At 45.0% G+C, this 22,645-nt stretch overlaps 1 protein-coding gene across 1 annotated transcript in view; it reads left to right on the plus strand.

The window, feature by feature from the left end:
* Positions 1–22,645, plus strand: part of cpne7 (copine VII) — a 172,050-nt gene that overhangs the window by 7,855 nt on the left and 141,550 nt on the right. The window contains exon 2 of the mRNA XM_055649026.1: positions 6,305–6,789. Within this exon, the coding sequence (XP_055505001.1) occupies positions 6,616–6,789 (174 nt within the window). The 5' untranslated portion in view covers positions 6,305–6,615. The remainder of the gene's footprint in view (positions 1–6,304; positions 6,790–22,645) is intronic.

Consider the following 22,645-nt stretch of genomic DNA (forward strand, 5'->3'; position numbering starts at 1 on the left):
TAATTGTTCTGCCGATGAGATGGGTTTTCCTCTGTCAATTCTGCCTGCATCCTGATTACAAATACCTCTCTGAGATCATCTTGTCAGTCCTAAAGGGTCTCAACCTCTCTGGTCGAGCCACACAACTGAATCCCTTCATCCCCAGCATGATCCAAGAAAAAAAACATTTGCTTAAATCATTTACATCTTTCCATAAGTGTGGCATCCAGAACATTATACTCCAGTTGTGGCTGAACTAGCATTTAAAAAAGTCTTTCCACATTCTCTTCTTTTGTGCTTTATATCATCGATTTGGATGAGAATGTGCAAGGCATGGTTAGTAAGCTTACAGATGAAACTAAAATGTGTGGTATTGTAGCCAGTGAAGATAGTTATCAAAAAATTACAGCAGCTTCCTGATCAGTTGGGCAAGAGGGGTGAGGAATAGTTCATTGAGTTTAATGCACATCAGTGTGTGGCGTTGCATTTTGGGAAGTCAAACGAAGGACCTTCACAGTGGGCCCTGGGGAGTGATGTAGAGCAGAGGGGTGCGCAGGTACATAGCTTTTTGAAACTGGCGTCACAGGTAGATAGGGTGGTCAAGGCCTTCAGTACATTGGTCTTCATCAGTCAGGGTATTGAGTGTAGATGTTGAGATGTTACGTTACAGTTGTACAAGACATTGGTGAGAACACATTTGGAATATTGTGTTCAGTTTTGGCCACCCTGATATAGGAAGGATGTTGTTAAGCTGGAAAGAGTGCAGAGAAGATTTACGAGGATGTTGCCAGGACTCAAAGGCCTGGGCTGTAGGGGGAGGTTGAGCAGGCTAGGACTTTATTCCTTGGAGCACAGGAAGATGAGGGGTGACCTTATAGAAGTATATAAGACCAGTAGGCGAATAGATAGTCTTTTAACCAGAGTCGGGGAATCACGAACCAGATGACATAGGTTTAAGTGAAAGGGGAAAGATTTAAAAGGAACCTGATGGGCAACTATTTTAGAGTGATGTTGGCCACACGTGGGCAAGTGGAACGTGTAGATGGGGCATCTTGGATGGCATGGGCATGTTAGGCTGAAAGGCCTGTTTCCATGCTGTATGACTCAATGCCTCGATGACATTAACCCACATATGTCCTTTATTCTGTCTCCAACCTTCCTCTAACACTATAGTCTTTCTCTGTCCTCTGATTTGTGAATATTTTTTTGTTTATTTGTTAAACCTCTGGCTTTACATTTGGAAGGGAGGGAGGAGAGGAATAAAAACATCTATCTTGGACGGGTTTTAGCCGAAACATCCCCACCTTAAAAACACCATTGTTAAATCACAGTTTTGTTTCCATTTCATTTGGTTCACATCTGGTCTCATCCTGTTAAAACCGACTCTTCACCAATTGGAGAACAAGAGATGTAAAATGTTAATATTTAAAGGAAGGGAGATCGTGTCAGTGAATAAAAAATGAGTTGATTCATATGTGAATGCACATAACAGGAAATTAAGGAGCGATGTTGTCGGATTGTAAATACCGATAGTATAAATTAATGCATGAGTTGTGTTTCGATTCTATTCCATCAAACTCAAGCGGGAATTTTATGTTGGAGAACCATACCATGAGAACGAATGCATGAACTGGAATGATCAAAGCAATGAGTGCGTGTATATGTGACATGAAAGCTAGGACAGCCTATTCAGCCCCTTGTGCCTGGTCCACTGTTCCATCAGATTGTGGTGACCTTCCTTGTGTAGGGAGATCACATCAGTACACACTATTTTGGCAGCAGTCTCACTAGGTCCCATTTCATTACAATAAAATATCTCCACAAATGTACTTACTTGCATAAAAGTCAAATCCATTTTCCTAACTAATTTCTTGCTCCATCTGATGAATCTTCAATAATGTGTGCACAGGTTCTCTCGGGACCCCTTTAAACATCAACACCTTTCAACTTGATTGTCTGATGCTTTATTGTCACGTGTACTTGGTACAGTGAGATTCTTTGTTTGCAGACAGTGCAAGTATGCAAGTGTAACGGCAGCCACGTGAAGGATGCTGTCAAAGTTACCAAAGTGTTCAATATAGGGGCAATCCTCCCTCCCCCTTCACCGTCCTCTTTGTTCTTGGTGGTCCTTGTTCTTGGCGGCACGTCCTCCACCGACCGCCGGCGCTCACGCTGGTGATGGTTCCCCGATGGCCCCCGGTCCCTCTCGCCGACGTCTCTCTCGCTCGCATAGACCGCATTCCCGCCAGACCATGTATCATCAGCAAAGTGAATGTATTATACTTGATGCCTTCATCCAAATTACAACTATAGTGCTCAGACATCTATCACTAACCTACTCCCGACACCAATTGCTGCAGTAGACAATAGACAATAGACAATAGGTGCAGGAGTAGGCCATTCGGCCCTTCATACCTCATCATTGCAGCAGTTCACCTGCACCTTTTGTCCTTTTACATTAAATGTACATTCATTTTGTTTCCCTACTATCGATGTCAGCCTAACTGGTCTACAATTCTCTTTTCTATTTATATTTTTATGTACTATTCCAACCTGAAAGATTCTAGTTTCACTGCCCTGCAGTTTGCCCTACCAATAGCCCTCGTTATCGGATTTGCTGGGACATTTTAATTCAAGTGAAGCCCATCCCAACAGAATAGCCCATACCCTTTCCCCCAGCATTAGTGCAACAACCCTACAATTGAAACCTACTTCTCCCACACCAACCTTTGGGCAATTTAAAGGTGCTTTCATTGTCACATGTGCAAAGTGCAAACGCACAGTGAAATTATTTTCTTACAAACAGTCCAGGAGACCCAATAACATACCTAAGCACATTTCCGATTAGCAGATTGTACAGAAATAGTCGCTGATACTGTGTGCAAGTGGCGCCAGGCCTTGTCGCCATTGTCAAAGTCCAATCCGGCCTCTAGTTGTTATGAGCGGTGCCCATTCCAGGCGAGCCCCAGGCTGCTGTTGGGCCTCCAGGTATCGCCTTCCCATGGATCGAACAGCGAACCCACGTCCCTCTCCTCATTCATCCACCTCTGTTCCCCAGGGGGATGGGAGCCTCCCGCAGCCGGCCTTGAGGGTGCATTAGGCCAGACCGCCGGTTTCCTCTCCTCTCCTACCCGCCTCACTCCCCGCCTGCCACATCCATCGTCACCGGGTCCATCTCTGGTCTTCGAGGAGAACACGGGTTGGCTCAGCAGCTCCCCCCCTTTAACTCCCAAATGTTATTGATACTATTCTAATGTGTATGGGGCTTTGGTTCTTTTTAATTTAATAAGGACCCTACCTGATCATAATTCTTCCGCAGACCACCATCTTAATTCTGCAGGAAAACAGGAAAGCAGACTATTATCTAAATGGTGGCCGATTGGGAAAGGGGGAGATGCAGCGAGACCTGGGTGTCATGGTACACCAGTCATTGAAGGTAGGCATGCATGTGCAGCAGGCAGTAAAGAAAGCGAATGGTATGTTAGCTTTCATTGCAAAAGGATTTGAGTATAGGAGCAGAGAGGTTCTACTGCAGTTGTACAAGGTCTTGGTGAGACCACACCTGGAGTATTGCGTACAGTTTTGGTCTCCAAATCTGAGGAAGGACATTATTGCCATAGAGGGAGTGCAGAGACTACCAGACTGATTCCTGGGATGTCAGGACTGTCTTATGAAGAAAGACTGGATAGACTTGGTTTATACTCTCTAGAATTTAGAAGATTGAGAGGGGATCTTATAGAAACTTACAAAATTCTTAAGGGGGTTGGACAGGCTAGATGCAGGAAGATCGCTCCCGATGTTGGGGAAGTCCAGGACAAGGGGTCACAGCTTAAGGATAAGGGGGGAAATCCTTTAAAACCAAGATGAGAAGAACTTTTTTCACACAGAGAGTGGTGAATTTCTGGAACTCTCTGCCACAGAGGGTAGTTGAGGCCAGTTCATTGGCTATATTTAAAAGGGAGTTAGATGTGGTCCTTGTGGCTAAGGGGATCAGGGGGTATGGAGAGAAGGCACTACGGGATACTGAGTTGGATGATCAGCCATGATCATATTGAATGGCGGTGCAGGCTCGAAGGGCCGAATGGCCTACTCCTGCACCTAATTTCTATGTTTCTATGTTTCTATGTTTCTACCAGTGTGATTTGTCCTGTCACGGACTAAAGCATGGATTATTACCCCCTCACTCAGTCCGTCTCCAGCCTCTTACTCCTTACACTGGCAGGCAACATCATGTTAGGGACATAGTCATACACGCAGAGAACTGTACTCATCTTCAGATCTCTGCTTTCTTATCATTACTGCATTGTTTATGAAGGCCCCCCTCTCCCAGCGCACCACAGTGGTTGGTTTACCCATCTGATTACCAATCGGTTTACCCAGTGATTTAATTACCCGTTCTTTTCTCACATCTCTATGGGCTATGAACAAGGGTCTGGGTTCCTCTAATTGTACTTTCAGGAGCCCAATATTTGTTTGACTTGTGGCCACACCCCTTCTCTTCCTTTTGACCGATCATTTGCGAATCTCAGCCTCAAAGCTGTGACTCTGAAGGAAAATATCCAGGTAAGATTCCGCCACTTCTCCTGATGCATTGCCATAGACACAAAATGCTGGAGTAACTCAGCGGGTGAGGCAGCATCTCTGGAGAGAAGGAACGGGCGAAATTTCGGGCCGAGACGCTTCTTCAGACTGATGCCAGGGGAGGGGGCGGGACAAAGATAGAATGTAGGTGGAGGCAGTAAGACTGGTGGGAGAACTGGGAAGGGGAAGGGGATGGAGAGAGAAAACAAGGACAGTCTGAAGTTAGAGAAGTCAATGTTCATACCGCTGGGGTGTAAACTGCTCAAGCGAAATATGAGATGCTGTTGCTCCAATTTGCGCTGGGCCTCACTCTGACAGTGGTGGAGGCCCAGAATAAAAAGGTCAGATTGGGATAGGGAGAGGGAATTGAGGTACATAGCCACCAGGAGATCAGGTAGGTTAAGACGGACTGAGCGGAGGTGTTGAGTGAAACGATCGCCGAGCCTGCGCTTGGTCTCGCCGATGTAGAGAAGTTGACACCTGGAACTGCGGATACAGTAGATGAGGTTGGGAAAGGACCTCTGCCTCACCTGGAAAGACAGGTGTTGCATCTGCAGTTGCAGGGGAAGGTGCCTGGGGAGGGGGTGGTTTGGGTGGGAAGGGAAGAGTTGACCAGGGAGTTTCGGAGGGAACGGTCTCAGTGGAAAGCAGAAAGGGGTGGAGATGGGAAGATGCGGCCAGTGGTGGGATCCCGTTGGAGGTGGCGAAAGTGCTGTATGTGACGGCTGATGGGGTGGAAGGTGAGGACAAGGGGGACTCTGTCCTTATTACGAATGGGGGGGAGGGGGAGTAAGAGCGGAGCTGCGGGATATCGAGGAGACCCAAGTGAGAGCCTCATCTGTAATGGAAGAGAGGAACCCCCGTTTCCTAAAGAATGAGGACATCTCTGATGCCCTGGTATGGAACACCTCATCCTGGGTGCAGATGCAGCGTAGACCGAGGAATTGGGAGTAGGGGATAGAGTCTTTACAGGAAGCAGGGTGGGAAGAAGTGCATTGCCATATCTGAATCTCTGATATTAGCTCAGAGCTGAATGTCAACTTGCAGACACTGATTTCTGGCATTGATTACTGGCAGTTCTGGCATTGATTTCTGGCAGTTCTCAATGGTTTAGATAGATCGATACTTTATTGTCACATGTACCGTGAAGGTACAGTGAAATTATTTGTAATAACACACAGCACACAAGAGTCGCCACAAGGCACGGACAAAGTTACAAAAGTACCCTGAAATATTGTGCTCCCTTCTTCACCCCCATTCCCACCCCCACCCCCCCCCACCCCACCCCCCCCCCCCACCCCCCCCCCCCCCCATTCCCACCCCCACCCCCCACCCCACCCCCGAAACCACCCCAGAGCACTCCTCTAAATCAATTTATTCAATTTATTTAGTTGGTGAATATGCTACTAACCAATTAATTAGCTAATAAATCATTAATATATCTTTAAATTACAATCAGATGACATGAACATGAAGAAGATTTTATTTGAAAGGGTTAGTTCGTCTATCTTTCTAGTTTATTTTTTAATATAACACAAGTGTTACCTCTCTGTCATATTATTGTGTTTTCTTATTTTGTTTCTCCAGCAGGATTGAATAGATTATGTTCAAAACAATGCTAGAAAAATGTTTACTACTTAAAGAAACCAATTGTTACTGTAAATCTCAGTCATGTAAATTGAGAAGCCTAACTCAATTGAATGCGAGCTTTAATACAACCAAGTCTTGTTTGATTTATTTCCAGGAACTTCTGATACCTTGTCGAAAAGTTGCTGCCTCTTCCAAGTTACTTTTGATTATCCTTGGACCCTCAAGATGGAAGAATTCAAGCATTAGCAAAGGTTGGATTTGAGGATCCAGAGTGGATAGAAGCTGAATCCACTGATATAATCGCCACCATAGAAATGGCTTTCTAGCTCTTCTGCGGGCACAAGACTGCAATACAACACCTGCGTTTACACTAATAGTGTAGACGGATCTCCGTCAGTCCCGTGTTAAGATCTTCGCAGTGCTCTTTCCTTGCTCCTGGATTCTCCTACAGGTCTTGGTGCAGAGATGACTGAGCTCACAGGCAGAGTATCTCCAAACCCACTTGGTGTTGTTACAGCTCCCTGTGTGTCCAAGGTGGAGCTACGTGTTTCCTGCAAATCCTTGTTGGACAGAGATACTCTCAATAAGTCTGATCCATCCGTGGTACTGTTGACGCAGTCTCAAGGACATTGGGTGGAGGTAGGTGAATGTCAATAGCGATTACGTGTGTCGAAAATATGAGTCCATCTGGTTGTGTTTTTGCATGAGCACGTATAAGATTAATTTTAGACAGCTAATTATGAAAGATGTGCACATAGATTTGATACAACATCCCCCTATTAAAGTTGTAGATTGACCTTGCCAATTAATAGACGATGGAATACATTAGTGGTTCCAGAGAGCGCAAAATAAATTTTGTTTAGTTTAGTTCAGAGATGCAGCGTAGAAACAGGCCCTTCGGCCCACCGTGTCCATGCTGACCAGCGATCCCAGCACACTAACACTATTCTACACACACTAGGGACTATTTGCATATTATACCAAGCTAATTAATCTACAAACCTGTACGTCTTTGGAGTGTGGGAGCAAACCTCAGATCTCGGAGAAAACCCGCACAGGTCATGGGGAGAAGGTACAAAATCTGTACAGACAGCACCTGTATTTGGGATCGAACCCGGGATCGAACCCGGGTCTCTGACACTGTAAGCGTTGTAAGGCAGTAACTCTAGCGCTGCGCCAGCGCGCTGAATACAAATGCTCCTTTGGATAGTTCATGCGTGTGATTTAGCTCACCAACTATGCGCTACAGGTGCTGGTTAATGCACCATCTGATATCCTCCCCTTAATATCTGAATTACTACATCTATTTTTGTAAGATTCTGTATTGGAATATAACAGGGATATGGAGTGGACTCCCTGTTAATGACTCTGCACATGCAGATGATGATTGAGTTGAAGATAGACACAAAAAACTGTAGTAACTCAGCTGGACAGGCAGCATCTCTGGAGAGAAGTAATGGGCAATGTTTTAACATAGAAACATAGAAAATAGGTGCAGGAGGAGGCCATTCGGCCCTTCGAGCCAGCACCACCATTCATTGTGATCATGGCTGATCGTCCCCTATCAATAACCCGTGCCTGCCTTCTCCCCATATCCCTTGACTCCACTAGCCCCCAGAGCTCTATCTAACTCTCTCTTAAATCCATCCAGTGACTTGGCCTCCACTGCCCTCTGTGGCAGGGAATTCCATAAATTCACAACTCTCTGGGTGAAAACGTTTTTTCTCACCTCAATGGGTCGACACCCTTCTTCAGACTGATTGTGTTGCCTCTTCTTGTCATTTTAATTATTCCACAATATTTTTAAACTTAGCTTATCCCCACGATGCATTCAAAGCGGTGAAAAATGATGTGTTGGATTTCCTAATTCTCTACTTAACAATTTTAATTATGTGAGTCATCTTTCAGATATTTTCCTGGGGATACCTGCTAGCTAGCTGTTCCATGTGATTACTTTCATTTTTAAAACTAAATGTCTGCACTGTATCATATTTCATTGAAGTTTTATGAAGAAATTACAATGAAAATGCAATGTCAGATTAGTCGGAGCAATTCTTACCACAGAAGATTACAATTTTGGGAAAGTCTTTTCTTCATTCCATCCTCTGATAAGTTCCACAATTTCAACAGCAAATAAAGGACTTTGAACTGCCAGTATTATCCCCTTATCTTGGCTCCTCAGTGAAATTGTAGCTTTTGACATTGATTCAACCGGACGTAAATGCACACATTTGACATCAGGCAACAAAATTAGTATATAGAGTGTTCTCCAGTTACCATTAATGTATGCATGATGAATCTTTCCCAATATTGACTGGGTCAATTTTATTCTGACGTAATTGCCAAATTTTATTGCCATTTACCCAAGGCAATGTTGCTGGTTTGGTTGGAAAGACTGTCCATAGTCAGCACTCTTTTGGGACAGTTTGTTAAAATTTGGTTTTAATGTTCTTCGGTTTATTTTATAGAAACATAGAAACATGGAAAATAGGTGCAGGAGTAGGCCATTCAGCCCTTCGAGCCTGCATCGCCATTCAATATGATCATGGCGGATCATCCAACTCAGTATCCCGTACCTGCCTTCTCTCCATACCCTCTGATCCCCTTTAGCCACAAGGGCCACATCTAACTCCCTCTTAAATATAGCCAATGAACTGGCCTCAACTACCCTCTATGGCAGAGAGTTCCAGAGATTTACCACTCTCTGTGTGAAAAATGTTTTTCTCATCTTGGTCCTAAAGGATTTCCCCTTCATCCTTAAACTGTGACCCCTTGTCCTAGACTTCCCCAACATCGGGAATAATCTTCCTGCATCTAGCCTGTCCAACCCCTTAAGAATTTTGTAAGTTTCTATAAGGTCCCCCCTCAATCTTCTAAATTCCAGCGTGTACAAGCCGAGTCTATCCTGTCTTTCTTCATATGAAAGTCCTGACATGTGGGGTGGAGGGGGGAGGGGATCGGGGGTAACTTTTTTCAAGTTCTTACCTTCCCGGAGATGTGAGCAATTTTCGGATCACATTCTCCGGGCTCTGCGGCCTACCACCGCTGTAGCTGGGAGCGGCCTCAGACTGTCGTGAGCCCCACCGTGGGGCGCGGACTTAACATCGGAGTGGATCCCTTGCCTGGGATCGTTCCCACCGCGACCACCGTGGACTTACCATCAAGGGCTCGCAGTCTCGGGACCAGCCCCGACTCGAGGTTCGATCGCCCAGCGTGGGGGAGCTGACATTCCCCTGATGCAGGAGCTGAACGCCTCGATGCGGAGTGCCAGAACGCTGCCGGCTACGGGAGCAAGACCATCCCGTCAACGGAGTGCTCGAGGCTCCCGACCGAGGAAGAACATAAGGAAGGACTTGAACTTTATTTCGCCTTCCATCATAGTGAGGAATGTGTAGGAGTCACTGTGGTGGATGTTCAGTTAAAATGTGTTTTTGAGTGATTTGTTGCTTTTAATTGTATGACTGACCTGGCGAATGAAATTCCTTGTATGTTGTAAAACATACTTGGCGAATAAAGTGTGATTCTGATGCTGATGCTGATGCTGATTCTGATGGTTCATATTGGTGCCCAGGTGAAGCACTAATGAACACAGCAAATGAGAATAGAAAGTTGGGTTATTGATAGCACAGATCATAAATCAAAAGACAATCAAAACACCATATTCAAAGATTGTCTCAACTTCAAATACACTTGATTGTTTGGAGGGTATTGGTCCTATAACTATCGAAGATGGCAGATTAATTGTTTTTTATAGAATGTGTAATTGATAAATAAATTATGTTGAAAATATTCACCAACCAATATTCCCATTTTTGACAAAGTGGTTGTCATTTTCATTGAATTGGTCCAGTGCTTCACATCTGATGGGAAAGAGGGAAAACAGAACTTGAATACAAGAATATTAAATCAATATACTCAACGGTATGAATATTAATTTCTCTATCTTCAAGTAACTCTTGGTTTCACTCTCTCTCCATCCCCTCCCACCCTAGTTCTCCGATTAGTTTCGCTGTCCTCCTCATTCATTTTACTGTTTGTATGCCTTCTTGTCAGCTTCCCCTCATCCAACAATGAACCATTGTACATTTTATTGATCAACATCTGCTTTGATCTGTTCTTTTCACACCTTGTCCTTCCATATCTCTAATTTCCCTCTCCCTGACTCTCAATCTGAAGAAGGGGCTCGACCCGAACCGTCACCCATTACATTCTCCCCAGAGATGCTGCCTGTCCTGCTGAGTTACTCCAGCATTTTGTGTCCATGTTCGATGTAAACCTGCATCCGCAGATGCTTCCTAAACAATATTAAATCAGTGTTAGCCCTTGACCCTGTCCTGCCATTCATCTACATTAATGCTAATTTCTGTCAACTCCAGCTGCCTGCTTTGACTCAATATTTCTTAATGCCCTTTATATAACAAAAGTCTGTCAATTTGATAAAATTCCACTCTCCATCCTGGTAATATTCTATTCACTGCATGGACGAGACTCCTTTAGTGACATTATTAATATCTAATTATCCAAACGATCATATTCCATTTTCCATCCTGGTAATATTCAATTTTATGCACTGAGATATTCTTTTCCCTACAGCTATGATCTTCCATATGTCCCCTGACAATATACCATTCTCTACCCTAATAACATTTCATTCCCCATATGATAATATCCTATTCTAACTGATATCATTCCATTCTGTGCAGAGATGATATTAATTCTACTGCCTGATCATATTCCTTCCATTCGTTGTGATAATATTCATCTCTCCATGGTCATAATGTTTCATTCTGTGCACTGGTAATTTTCCATTTTTCTCTACTCATATTCCATCTCCACCCACAATTATTTTGTACAATTATCTCTCGTGGGCCTTTAACACAGAATTTGAAGCGAGACCACTATTTATGGAGGCAGAGCTAACACATTATTGTAATTGCTTTGGATATTGCAATAAATGGCTGTACAGTAGCAAATATTTACTGTTGTATGTTATGTTGTAGCTACAATGTGTAAAAGGATTTCATTAACCATATAACCATATAACAATTACAGCACGGAAACAGGCCATCTCGGCCCTACAAGTCCGTGCCGAACAACTTTTTTTTCCCTTAGTCCCACCTGCCTGCACTCATACCATAACCCTCCATTCCCTTCTCATCCAATATGCCTATCCAATTTATTTTTAAATGATACCAATGAACCTGCCTCCACCACTTCCACTGGAAGCTCATTCCACACCGCTACCACTCTCTGAGTAAAGAAGTTCCCCCTCATATTACCCCTAAACTTCTGTCCCTTAATTCTGAAGTCATGTCCTCTTGTTTGAATCTTCCCTATTCTCAAAGGGAAAAGCTTGTCCACATCAACTCTGTCTATCCCTCTCATCATTTTAAAGACCTCTATCAAGTCCCCCCTTAACCTTCTGCACTCCAGAGAATAAAGACCTAACTTATTCAACCTTATTCAACATTCAATCATTATTTAATGTATGTCAGCACAACTTTTGGGAAGACAAAATATGTTCATATTTTGGTAGCATGTTCGAAGGAGGAATGTCATGTATTTATTAAGATTGTATATCGACTGAGCATTTAGCTTCCTGTTTATAGCTTCTCTTCATTGTAGGATACAGTTCATAGGAAATTAATTTTTTTAATGCATTGCTCCATCCGGTAGCTGGACCAATTGATGTGTTTTGGAGAGAAACCGCATACTGTGCTGTATTCCAACTTCTTACAGGTTTAGTTTCTTTAATTTAGCAGGAAAGGTATTAAAGGGCCTGTCCCACTTAGGCGACTTTTTAGGCGTGTGCAGGAGACTCTGCGCTCGCCACATGGTCGTCACATGTTCGCTGGTGGTCTCTGGTGAGTCTCCTTCATGGTCGCGAGTAATTCCCGCATTCTGGGAACTAGTTGCGGCCTCAGTATGGTCGCCGCAAATTTTTCAACATGTTCAAAATTTTTCTGCAACCAAAAATTGGTCACCGTGGAGAAAATCGATAATCCTGTAGTTGTAGGTGCAGTTGTAGTGGGGTCGCCATGTAGTTGTAGGTAGTCGAGGTGGTCGTATGTAGTTTTAGTTAATCGCCTTTGCTGACCTGGGCATTTTCATTGGCTCATTGGGGGAAAAAAAACATAAGCACGAGTTTTCAGAACCAAGGATAACCGGCCGGTAATATTAAATGTCCGCCAAACTTCACAGCTGTGTATCTAATCTCTGACTTATTAAACGTTGTGTGGCTTCTAAAAAGTGTCTCCACTCCTTCTCCACTCCTTCTCCCCCCCCTCCCCCCTCCCCCCCTCCCCCCCTCCCCCTCTTTTAATGGACTTACCGTGCACTGTGCTAGCCGTCTTAACCTTCCTGTTCATCGCGGTGTGTGTCTGTATCACCTTGGCTTTGCACCGTGTGAATTTCAGACAGCGCTCCCCCGCTTTCCCTGGCCCCTGCCTTTGTGATGTGTGCGTGTGCGCAGTGGCGTAGCGTGGGGGGGGGGGGGGGGCAGTGGGGCGGTTGCCCCGGGCGCTATATTTTTAGGGGCGCAAAAAAATTGTTGGATAAAATTTTTAAATAACATTAAGCCCGGGGAGCCGTTGGAGCGTGGAGGGGTTACCTGGAGCTGTAAGTATAAAAACAGCGTGGGCCAGGCCGCCGCTGCGCCGCCCCAGCTCCGCCCCAGCTCCGCCCCAGCTCTGAGGCCAGGCCGCTGCTGTCGCTGTCGCTGTCCCCAGCTCCATGGCCAGGCCGTCGCTGTCGCTACTGCTCCTGCTGTCGCTGCTGCTGCCTCCGTCCCAGCCGCTGCCGCCGTCCCAGCCGCTGCCGCCGCCGTCCCGGCTCTGATGCCAGGCCGCCGCTGTCGCTGTCCCCGCTCCAAGTTCTGGTCGCCGCTGCCGCTGTCCCAGCCGCCGCTGTCTCTGCCCCAGCTCCGAGGCCGCCAGCTCCGCCATTAGGCCTCGGTGCAGGCGGAGACGGGGGATACGACAAAAGAAGTCTCATCCCCCGAAGGAAGAGACCAAAAATGTGTTCCTTCCCCTTCCCCTTCACCTTCCCTTCTCCCCCTCTCTCCCCCCCCCCCCCCCCGCCGCTCCCCCCGCTAATGAGGAGGCGCAAAACTTTGGGCGCTGTATGCCACTGCATGTGTGTGTGTGTGTGTGTGTGTGCGTGTGTGTGTGTGTGTGTGTGTGCGTGTGTGCGTGTGTGCGTGTGTGTGTGTGTGCGTGTGTGTGTGCGCGCACGTGCGTTCGTGTGTGTGTGTTTGTTTGTTGCAGTCTGACAGTCGCTGTTCCAGTTCACGGTTTTTCAGGCAACTGCCGGGAACTTGACAGTCGCTGAAAAATCGCCGAAGTGGGACAGGCCCTAAAAAAACTACAATTATGTAAACTCTCTCTCCAATACAGTACAGGATCAGGGTTTGTTTTGCAGAAATGTAGGACTTAGTGGTTTCTAATGGCCTTGTATTCAACTATCTAGATTACTTTGCCTGTGTTAAAGTGATGGACCTAGAGCATTTCTGCAGAAGTCAAATGTAACCAGTCTGAGGACCCTGATATTGCTGAAGGGGGAGTATATATGTAGGTAACTTGGAACTAGCTACAAGAGTGCTCAGGAAATCATGGACAGCAGTGGGGCAATTGAATGGGTCAAGTAAGGCAATTGAATGGGGGGGGGGGGGGGGGGGGGGGGCATGGTGTTTGCTGGTTGGGGCTGCTTGAACTTGGCTTATGGGTTAATACATATGTGCACCCATATTGCAACAAACTGCAAAATAAGTACAGTCCAGGGAATCTCAATTTAACCAGAAGTCATTGATTAGAGTCAGCGCTGACCTCGCCTGCTCAACCCTATTTCTATAGTGTGAGAATCATGTCTTGTGTGATATTGTACCACAGATAGCTCTGCTGCTTGTCACAGTGAGTCCAGATCAACCAAACACAGTACATCACATCCAACTTTAGTTTAGTTTAGAGATACAGCGCAGAAACAGCCCCTTCAGCCCACCCAGTCCGCTCTGACCAATGATTGCTGCACATTAACTATCCTGCACACACTAGGGACAATTTACACTTAAACCAAGCCAATTTACCTACAAACCTGTACGTCTTTGGAGTATGAGAGGAAACCAAAGATCTCGGAGAAAATCCTCGTGGTCACGGGGAGAACATACAAACTCCGTATAGACAAGTAACCGTAGTCGAGGTAGAACCCGTCTCTCTGACGCTGCAAGAGCTGTAAGGCGGCAACTCTACTGCTGTGCTACCACTGTGCACTAAAGACTATCATATTTCAATATAGTTCTCAATCAAACTCTCCAATAATGCTTTCTCACACATCTTCCAGCCCATATTCTCTCATCCCTTTAAAGATGTCTTTGTCTAAATAATAAACATTAGATTTTGGAACTCCCCAGACATGCTTAAATTTTGACAATCGCCTAAGCATCGCAAACAAACGCGTAGAATTTTATTTTTAAGTGATTGTCAAGTATCATGGATTAATATAGAAACAGCAGTTTGAAAGTGGTGTGTAAGAGGTAAGAAGTGGACACTAGAATATGCAATAAATGGAGGGATATGGAGCACATATAGACAGAAGTGCTTAGTTTCAACTTAACAGACTGAAGGAGGGTCCCCACCCGAAACGTCACCCATCCTTTTTCTCCAGAGATGCTGCCTGATACTCCAGTACTTTTTGTCCATCTTTGGTATAAACCAGCATCTGCCGTTCTTTGTTTAGACGTTATTTTCAGCATGTTTGGCACAGTCATCATGGTCAAAGGTCATGTTCCTATGCTGTATTGTTCCATGCTTTATGTTAAAAGGACAGATTACTATTTTTTTTTCACGTTTTATATTCTAATTGCAATATTACTAGTTAATATATAGAATCTATTGCTAGACCATGCATCAGAAGCTAGATGTATTTGAAACCGTTTCTTCTCTGGTAAGGCAATCGAGTGAAAAGTATCTCTACATTCACGTGATTTACAATCAACATATTCTATCAGAAATGAAGTCTGACAAATAAATGCAGTCAGCACTTACTTGGAGTACATCGTGTCACAAAGAAGCAGCGAGATCCATTGAGGATAAATGGGGATCCTGTGGATAGGGTGAACTGTTTTAAATATCTGGGAGTCCACATCTCCGAGGATATGACATGGGCATCACACGCCTCAGCACTCGCGAGTAAGGCAAGGCAGCGCCTTTATCACCTCAGGCAATTGAGGAAATTCAGAGTGTCTCCGAGGATCCTCCAGTGCTTCTAAGCAGCGGCGGTGGAAAGCATCTTGTCCGGGAACATTACCAGTTTGGGAATTGCTCTGCCAAGGACAAGAAGGCTCTGCAGAGAGTAATGCGTTCAGCCGGACTGTAAACGCCTATCTCACCAGGGACTAACTCTACTGAACGTTTTTCCTTCCATTATTTATTATGTAAAAGAATATGTGTGTTATAATTGTGTTTATAGTTTGTTTGGTTGTTTTGTTGTTTGTCTTTTGCACAAAAGTCCGCGAGCATTGCCACTTTCATTTCACTGCACATCTCGTATGTGTATGTGGCAAATAAACTTGACTTGACTTGACTTGACTTGAGATGGGGTGAGCCCAGTTTACCCGCTCACTGTACCACAGTTCACCATAGTATCTGGATGTACGAGGCTTCAAGTGAAATACCCATTGGAAACATGGATCAACAGTCGAAACCTCAATGTGATTGCCTGGAGGAAATCCTAAAATAATGGGAATGCATTATAATTGTGTTCTGAGCAACTGCACAGATGTGTTTGTCACTAGACCATTTATGTAAAAGACTATTTCAACAGAATTACTGGTGACTACTGGAGAGACAGTTGACGGCACGGAAAGACTGCACCTGGGACAGGCTGGGTTAGCTCCCCAGTCTGTGTCTTTTTGGTGAGAAAGCCACCCAAAAACGCTACGGAAAGGCCTAATGAACCACCATGGCCTAAAAATCCATCAGGCGAGAATGAAATGCTCGGAGAACGGAGAAAGAGGTGCAGCGCACAGGCCTTGAACCTGGTGAGACACAGGAGGAGCCCGGCCGCAGAGCCCAGTCCCTCCACGCACTAGAGTCTCCCAACCCCTGCAGAGTAGTTATTAAGATGGCTGATCCGTGGGCTGTTGCTGCTGGGACGCAAGTCGGGGCCTGGTCAACCCCGGCTGGGTCGCCTGGGTGAGGGTGTCTGATGTTGTTTGACCCGAAACACCTGATGACCCCAGGTCATATCACTGAGGATGCGTCCCAGCGCATCTAGAAGATGTATCTTTTTCACACTCCCAAACCGCAACACCACTGCCTTAGAAAAGGCTATGTATCTCCCAATAACCAGGTTCATTCTAAAGCACCTTCCAAAGTGGTTGCATGTTATTGTTAATTTGTCACTCTGCAGGAGACAGATTACGTCCCCTGGCGGATTCCCAAATGTAAAATTATACTGACGCAGCAGCAATTGCAGTATATTGAAAAAAATCCAAAAGAAAACTTATTGTTCCGGTAAATATTTAATGAAATGGAGGGAAACTGTGTGGTCTCTGTACTGCTATTTTACTGATTGTCTTATTTTATGGTTTCATACACTGAACAAATATGGATTGTGACACGAGGCAGAAATAGCAGGCACCAATGCCGGGGTTGATGTGATTTACTGAATGCTGTGTGATCAGTTTCAATGGCCCACTTTAACATTAGGAGCCTATCACTGACTCAACCAGAACTGTAATAACTAGTAGAGGCTAATGTGGAAGATCAGAGTTTTATGACGAGAAGTTTTCTTTAGAATGTTTTACTGACTGTACTGTATTGATTAAATACTTTATACTGTATGTGGTTAATGTGAATGCACCTTTGAATGTTTGGATTTTTAAATAACATTCATCCTGATGAGTTTCCCTTAAGCAGTAGTGGGAGGTAAGACCTCCCTGGTGGAATAAAACTGGGTGACACAAAAGGTCTTTCCTTCCACCACCGGCAACCATGCAACCTCCGGCAAACTCTGGCAACCTCCGGCAACCACCTTCAACTAGCATTGCAACCGGCTGCGACTAAAAAATTACCGGTTTTTAAAACGGCAACCTATTTTTAGTCACGGCCGTTTTGAATTTTTTGAAATAGTCGCCGGAACATAGAAGAAGCGGAAACCACTTTCGACCATTAGGGAGACTGACAAAAACCTCCGGGAACCGCACGGAAACCTTGGGTGGGGCGCAAAGTCTCCAGAGGTTTCCGTTCAGGTTTCCACTCAGCAGGACAGGCAGCATCTCTAGAGAAAAGGAATGGGTGACGTTTCAGATCAAGACCCTTCTTCAGAACTGAAACATCACCCATTCCTTCTCTCCAGTTGCCACAGAAAGTAGTTGAGGACGGTTCACTGGCTATATTTAAGAGGGAGTTAGATGTGGCCCTTGTTGATAAAGGGATTAGGGGGTATGGAGAGAGGGCAGGTACAGGATACTGAGTTGGATGATCAGCCATGATCATATTGAATGGCGGTGCAGACTCGAAGGGCCGAATGGCCTACTCCTGCACCTATTTTCTATGTTTCTATGTTTCCAGAGATGCTGCCTGTTCTGCTGAGTTACTCCAGCATTTTGTGTATATCTCCGGTTTAAACCAGCATCTGCAGTTCCTTCCTACACATGTCAATCTAACATGTCACATGCACTCCAGCTGTAGTGAAGTGGTTCTAATTTTGGCTGAAGAATGGGGTCTAAAAGGTTTAATGAATAAAATATTATTTACGGTTTCTTAAAGCTAGAATTTCTGTTCCGACAACTAAGCTCCATTGTGCAAGAATATGCATATAATGCAAAATCTCATGACCATAGAGTATGACTCATAATTAATGCTATGATGGGAGAAGGGACTGAGGCACAAATACTGGAAGTGAACATGTGAGACTGTATCTGCTTTTACCAATACACAGATGAAGAATGTTTTCCCGGATGCCAAAATCCACCATCCTTATGCACTAACAAACTGGTTGCCCTGCCGACAAAATCACTGCACAATCAATATGTGTAACACCAAAATATCTTCTGAAGTCAATGTTGCCTGTCACTGATTTTGATATATTCGTGCTCCCATGCCAAGTACATACATTATCTGTGCTGGGAAATATTAGTGTCCTAGAACATTATGTGTAAGTGTCACCAAAAATTAAAAATGTTGGTCTTATTCTCAAGAATAGATGAATTCCATGATTATTACTGACACAAAAAGCCGTAGTAACTCAGCTGGACAGGCAACATCTCTGGAGAGGAGTGGGTGACGTTTCAGGTCAAGACCCTTCTAACTGGCAGTTCATGTCCCAGGGAAGTATACAGCTCCAAGGCCAAGCTTGGACTCCTATCACCTATGACCTTATTATGTCATAGCCTCAGAATTAAATGATGTTCTTTTAGGAAGGAGATGAGGAAAAATGTCTTTAGTCAGAAGGTGGTGAATCTGTGGAATTCTTTGCCGCAGGAGGCTCTGGAGACCGTCAGCGGATTTATTTAAGGCAGAGATGGATAGATTCTTGATTAGTACAGGTGTCAGGTTATGGGGAGAAGGCAGGAGAATGGGGTTGGGAGGGAGAGATAGATCAGCTATGATTGAATGGTGGAGTCCACTTGATGGGCTGAATGGCCTAATTCTACTCCTATCACTTATGCCCTTGAGGAAGTGTTGTCAATGATGCTTGCCAACATGGCCATTCTCTTTTCTCTCCTATACTTTCCGGGAGAAAGTACAGGGGCTTGAAAGCACAGAACTTATGACTTAAGAACAGTTTCATCTCCACAGCCATCACCTCTTTCATACCCTTTCTCAGACATGCTACCATGTACTTGTATACTTAACTCTACCTCATTTGATCGTACCGTTATTGCACCAGTTTATTTTTGCACTACTTCAGGTTGCACTCCAATCTTTGCGCCATTCTGCTGTTTTACATTTGTCATGGTATTTATCATTGCATCTCTCATTACCACAGAGACCACTATCAGTTTCATGTGAACAAGGAATTTCATGTGAACAAGGGTGTGTGGTCTCTGATGATGCTGGCTGCCTTCCTGAGGCAGCAACTCCTGTAAATCCCTTCAAAGGTGGGGATATGAAGGATATCAGATAAGCCTCTGCGAGCTCCATGAACCCTCCTGCCTTGGAGAAGAACAACCATCCACTACGTACGTTTAGTTATATTTTTTATGACAGAAACAATCAGTTTCTGGTTTTGACAGTCAAATACCATATAACCATATAACAATTACAACACGGAAACAGGCCATCTCGGCCCTACAAGTCCGTGCCGAACAACTTTTTTTCCCCTTAGTCCCACCTGCCTGCACCCATACCATAACCCTCCATTCCCTTCTCATCTATATGCCTATCCAATTTATTTTTAAATGATACCAATGAACCTGCCTCCACCACTTCCACTGGAAGCTCATTCCACACCGCTACCACTCTCTGAGTAAAGAAGTTCCCCCTCATATTACCCCTAAACTTCTGTCCCTTAATTCTGAAGTCATGTCCTCTTGTTTGAATCTTCCCTATTCTCAAAGGGAAAAGCTTGTCCACATCATCTCTGTCTATCCCTCTCATCATTTTAAAGACCTCTATCAAGTCCCCCTTAACCTTCTGCGCTCCGACGAATAAAGACCTAATACATTTCGAGTACTGCATGCAGTTGTGGTCAAGAAGGATTTGGAAGTTTTGGACAAGGTATTCACTGGTGGTTCACCGCAAAGCTGCCTGGATTAGAGAGTATAGGCTACAAGGAGAGATTGGACAGACTCTGGGGAGACCTGATAGAGGTATACAAGATGATGAGAAGCATAGATAAGGTGGACAGAACCTATTCCCAGGGTGGAAGTTTCAGGAATCAGAGGGCGTAGCTTTAAGGTGAGAGGGGCAAAGTTTGAAGGAGAGTTACAAGGCAAGTTTTTCTTTATACAAACAAAGATGAGCGCCAGGAACGTGCTGCCAGAGCGGTGGTGAAAGTAGATTAGATTAGATTAGATTCAATTTATTTGTCATTTGGACCCCTTGAGGTCCAAACGAAATGACGTTTCTGCAGCCATACATTACAAACAAATAGACCCAAGACACAACATAATTTACCTAAACATCCATCACATCGCTGTGATGGAAGGCCAAAAAATGTATCTCTCCACTGCACTCCCCCCCCCCCCCCATGTCAGTCATCTAAGTCAAAGCCCCCGGCTGGCGATTTTTAAAGCCACGCCGGGTGATGCAAGGTGGCATACCGGGTTCTTGATGTTAGAGCGCGCTCGCAGAGTCCCGCGGCCATTCCGAGCCGCGCGGGGTGGTGATGTCAGGCCCTGCTCCAGGAGCTCTTCAACCCCGCAACTCGGGCGGGAGAAGTCGCCGTTGCGGGAGCCCTGAAAAGCAGTCTCCCTCCAGGGACCCGCGGGCTCCCGGTGCCGCCGTCCGCCAGACCTGCAGTTGCAGCCTCCGAATCTCCGGAGGTCGGGCCGCAGCAGCAGCAGCGCTCCACCACCACTCCACCCGCTCTGGACTCGGCCAGCTCCGCGACGGTGACGGTGAGTCGTCGGCACCAGAGTCCCCGGTCTTCTCCTGTTGGAGGCCGCTCCTTGTTGCAGATTGGACACGACTGGGGAGACCCGACAAGGAAAAGGTGATGGGTCTCCCGTGTAAGGAGAGATTTAAAAGTTACCCCCTCCCGCCTTCCCCACCCCCCCCCCCCCCCCACACACAACCCCAACAAAAAATAACTTGAAGGAGGACTACATAGAAACATAGACAAAAAATAAAAAAAACGCAGACGGGCTGCAGAGGCCGCTGCTGACGAGAGTCGCGGTGAAAGTAGATACAATAATGGCATTTAAGAAGCTTTTCGATAGGCACACAGATATGATTGGCATGGAGGAACATGGATCATGTGCGGGCAGAGGAGATGGGGTGAACTTGGCATCATGTTCGGCACAAGCATTGTGGGTGGAATATTGTTATACTGCTATACTGTTCTATGCCCTATGAATACATCAGTTTTTAGATTACACTTCTCTCTAATGATCTTGTGATCTGCATCCACACGTGGTCTAAAACTCATCTGCCTAATCCCATCCTTGTGGTGACCCCTCTCACCTATTGCCCACACCCTCCAGTGCTTCAAACACTGGAGAACTCTTATCTATAATTCTAAATTCCTCTTTGTTCTCAGCAAGGCCAATTCTTCCAGGGCAGCGGTTCTCTCCTCCAGCTATTTTCAACTATTATGCACACTTTATTTTACTATTGACTGCAGGCACACCCGTATCTCTGGATCCATGCATTCCGAATCCCTCTATAAACTGCATCCTACTCCCTTTGCAATTTCCTTTAAGCCACCTCTGTATTTATCCTGATATTTTCTAAAGCTTTTCATATGCCCCGAGGCTGTTTCTCTTTTCTAAAGACAATAATTAAATGCAAGTTGTTGCTTTTGTTGCTGCTGCTTTTAAATCTTAAATTCACTTACATACTTTAGACATTAGGTACAGCTTGGAAACAGGCCCTTCGGCCCACTGAGTCCGTGCAGCCAGTGACCCCCCTACACTAGTCCTGTCCTACCCAATGGGAAGAATTGACATTTTTTACCGAAGCCAATTAACCTGCAAACCTGTACATCTTTGGGATGTGGGAGGAAACCGGAGCACCCTGAGATAACCTGCGCTGTCACGGGGAGAATGTATAAACTCCGTACAGATAGCACCCATAGTCAGGATCGAACCCGATCTTTGCAGGTCTCTGGCGCTGTAACGTGTCAACTGTAATGCTGCACCACTGTGCTGTTTCTACATATCTGTTTAAAACAACATTTCTAAGGACAAAATGAAATAAAATTTGACGTGATTGGGATTTTTTTCACCAACAAAAGCAATAGTCATATGGTCAGTTGAAATCAGTTCTTGCTTTCCTTATCTGAACAGTTTCTGTACCACAGCTGCTCGGGCACATCTTGTGAACGTGACATGGGTTTGTTTCAATGCAACACACTGTTTCACATCCCACAAAGATGTCCAAACTTTGTTCGATTATTTTGTTAAGAAGAAACATATGTTGTGGGTTCTTTTGCTTGATAAGTTCATAAGTGATAGGAGCAGAATTAGGCCATTCGGCCCATCAAGTCTGCTCTGCCATTCAATCACGGTTGATCTATCCCTCCCTCCTAACACCGTTCTCTTGCCTTCTCCCCATAATACCGCCCCCCCCATACTAATCAAGAATCTATCTATTTCTGCCTTTATTGGCACATGTACTGAGGTACAGTGAAAAGCTTTTGTTGCTTGCTATCCAGTCAGCTGAAAGAGAGTACATGATTACAATCGAGCCATTAACTCTTTACCTACCTGAAAATCTCCAAAGGGATTTTGTATGTTTCAATGAGCTTATGTCTCATTTTTCTAAACTCCCAGAAATGGTCATTTTTGCAATCTGCTCCAAATAATATTGATTTTTATTTGCTTAGTGGTAAA

Source organism: Leucoraja erinacea, chromosome 17 (assembly GCF_028641065.1).
Source record: "Leucoraja erinacea ecotype New England chromosome 17, Leri_hhj_1, whole genome shotgun sequence".
NCBI classification, from domain to species: Eukaryota; Metazoa; Chordata; class Chondrichthyes; order Rajiformes; family Rajidae; genus Leucoraja; species Leucoraja erinaceus.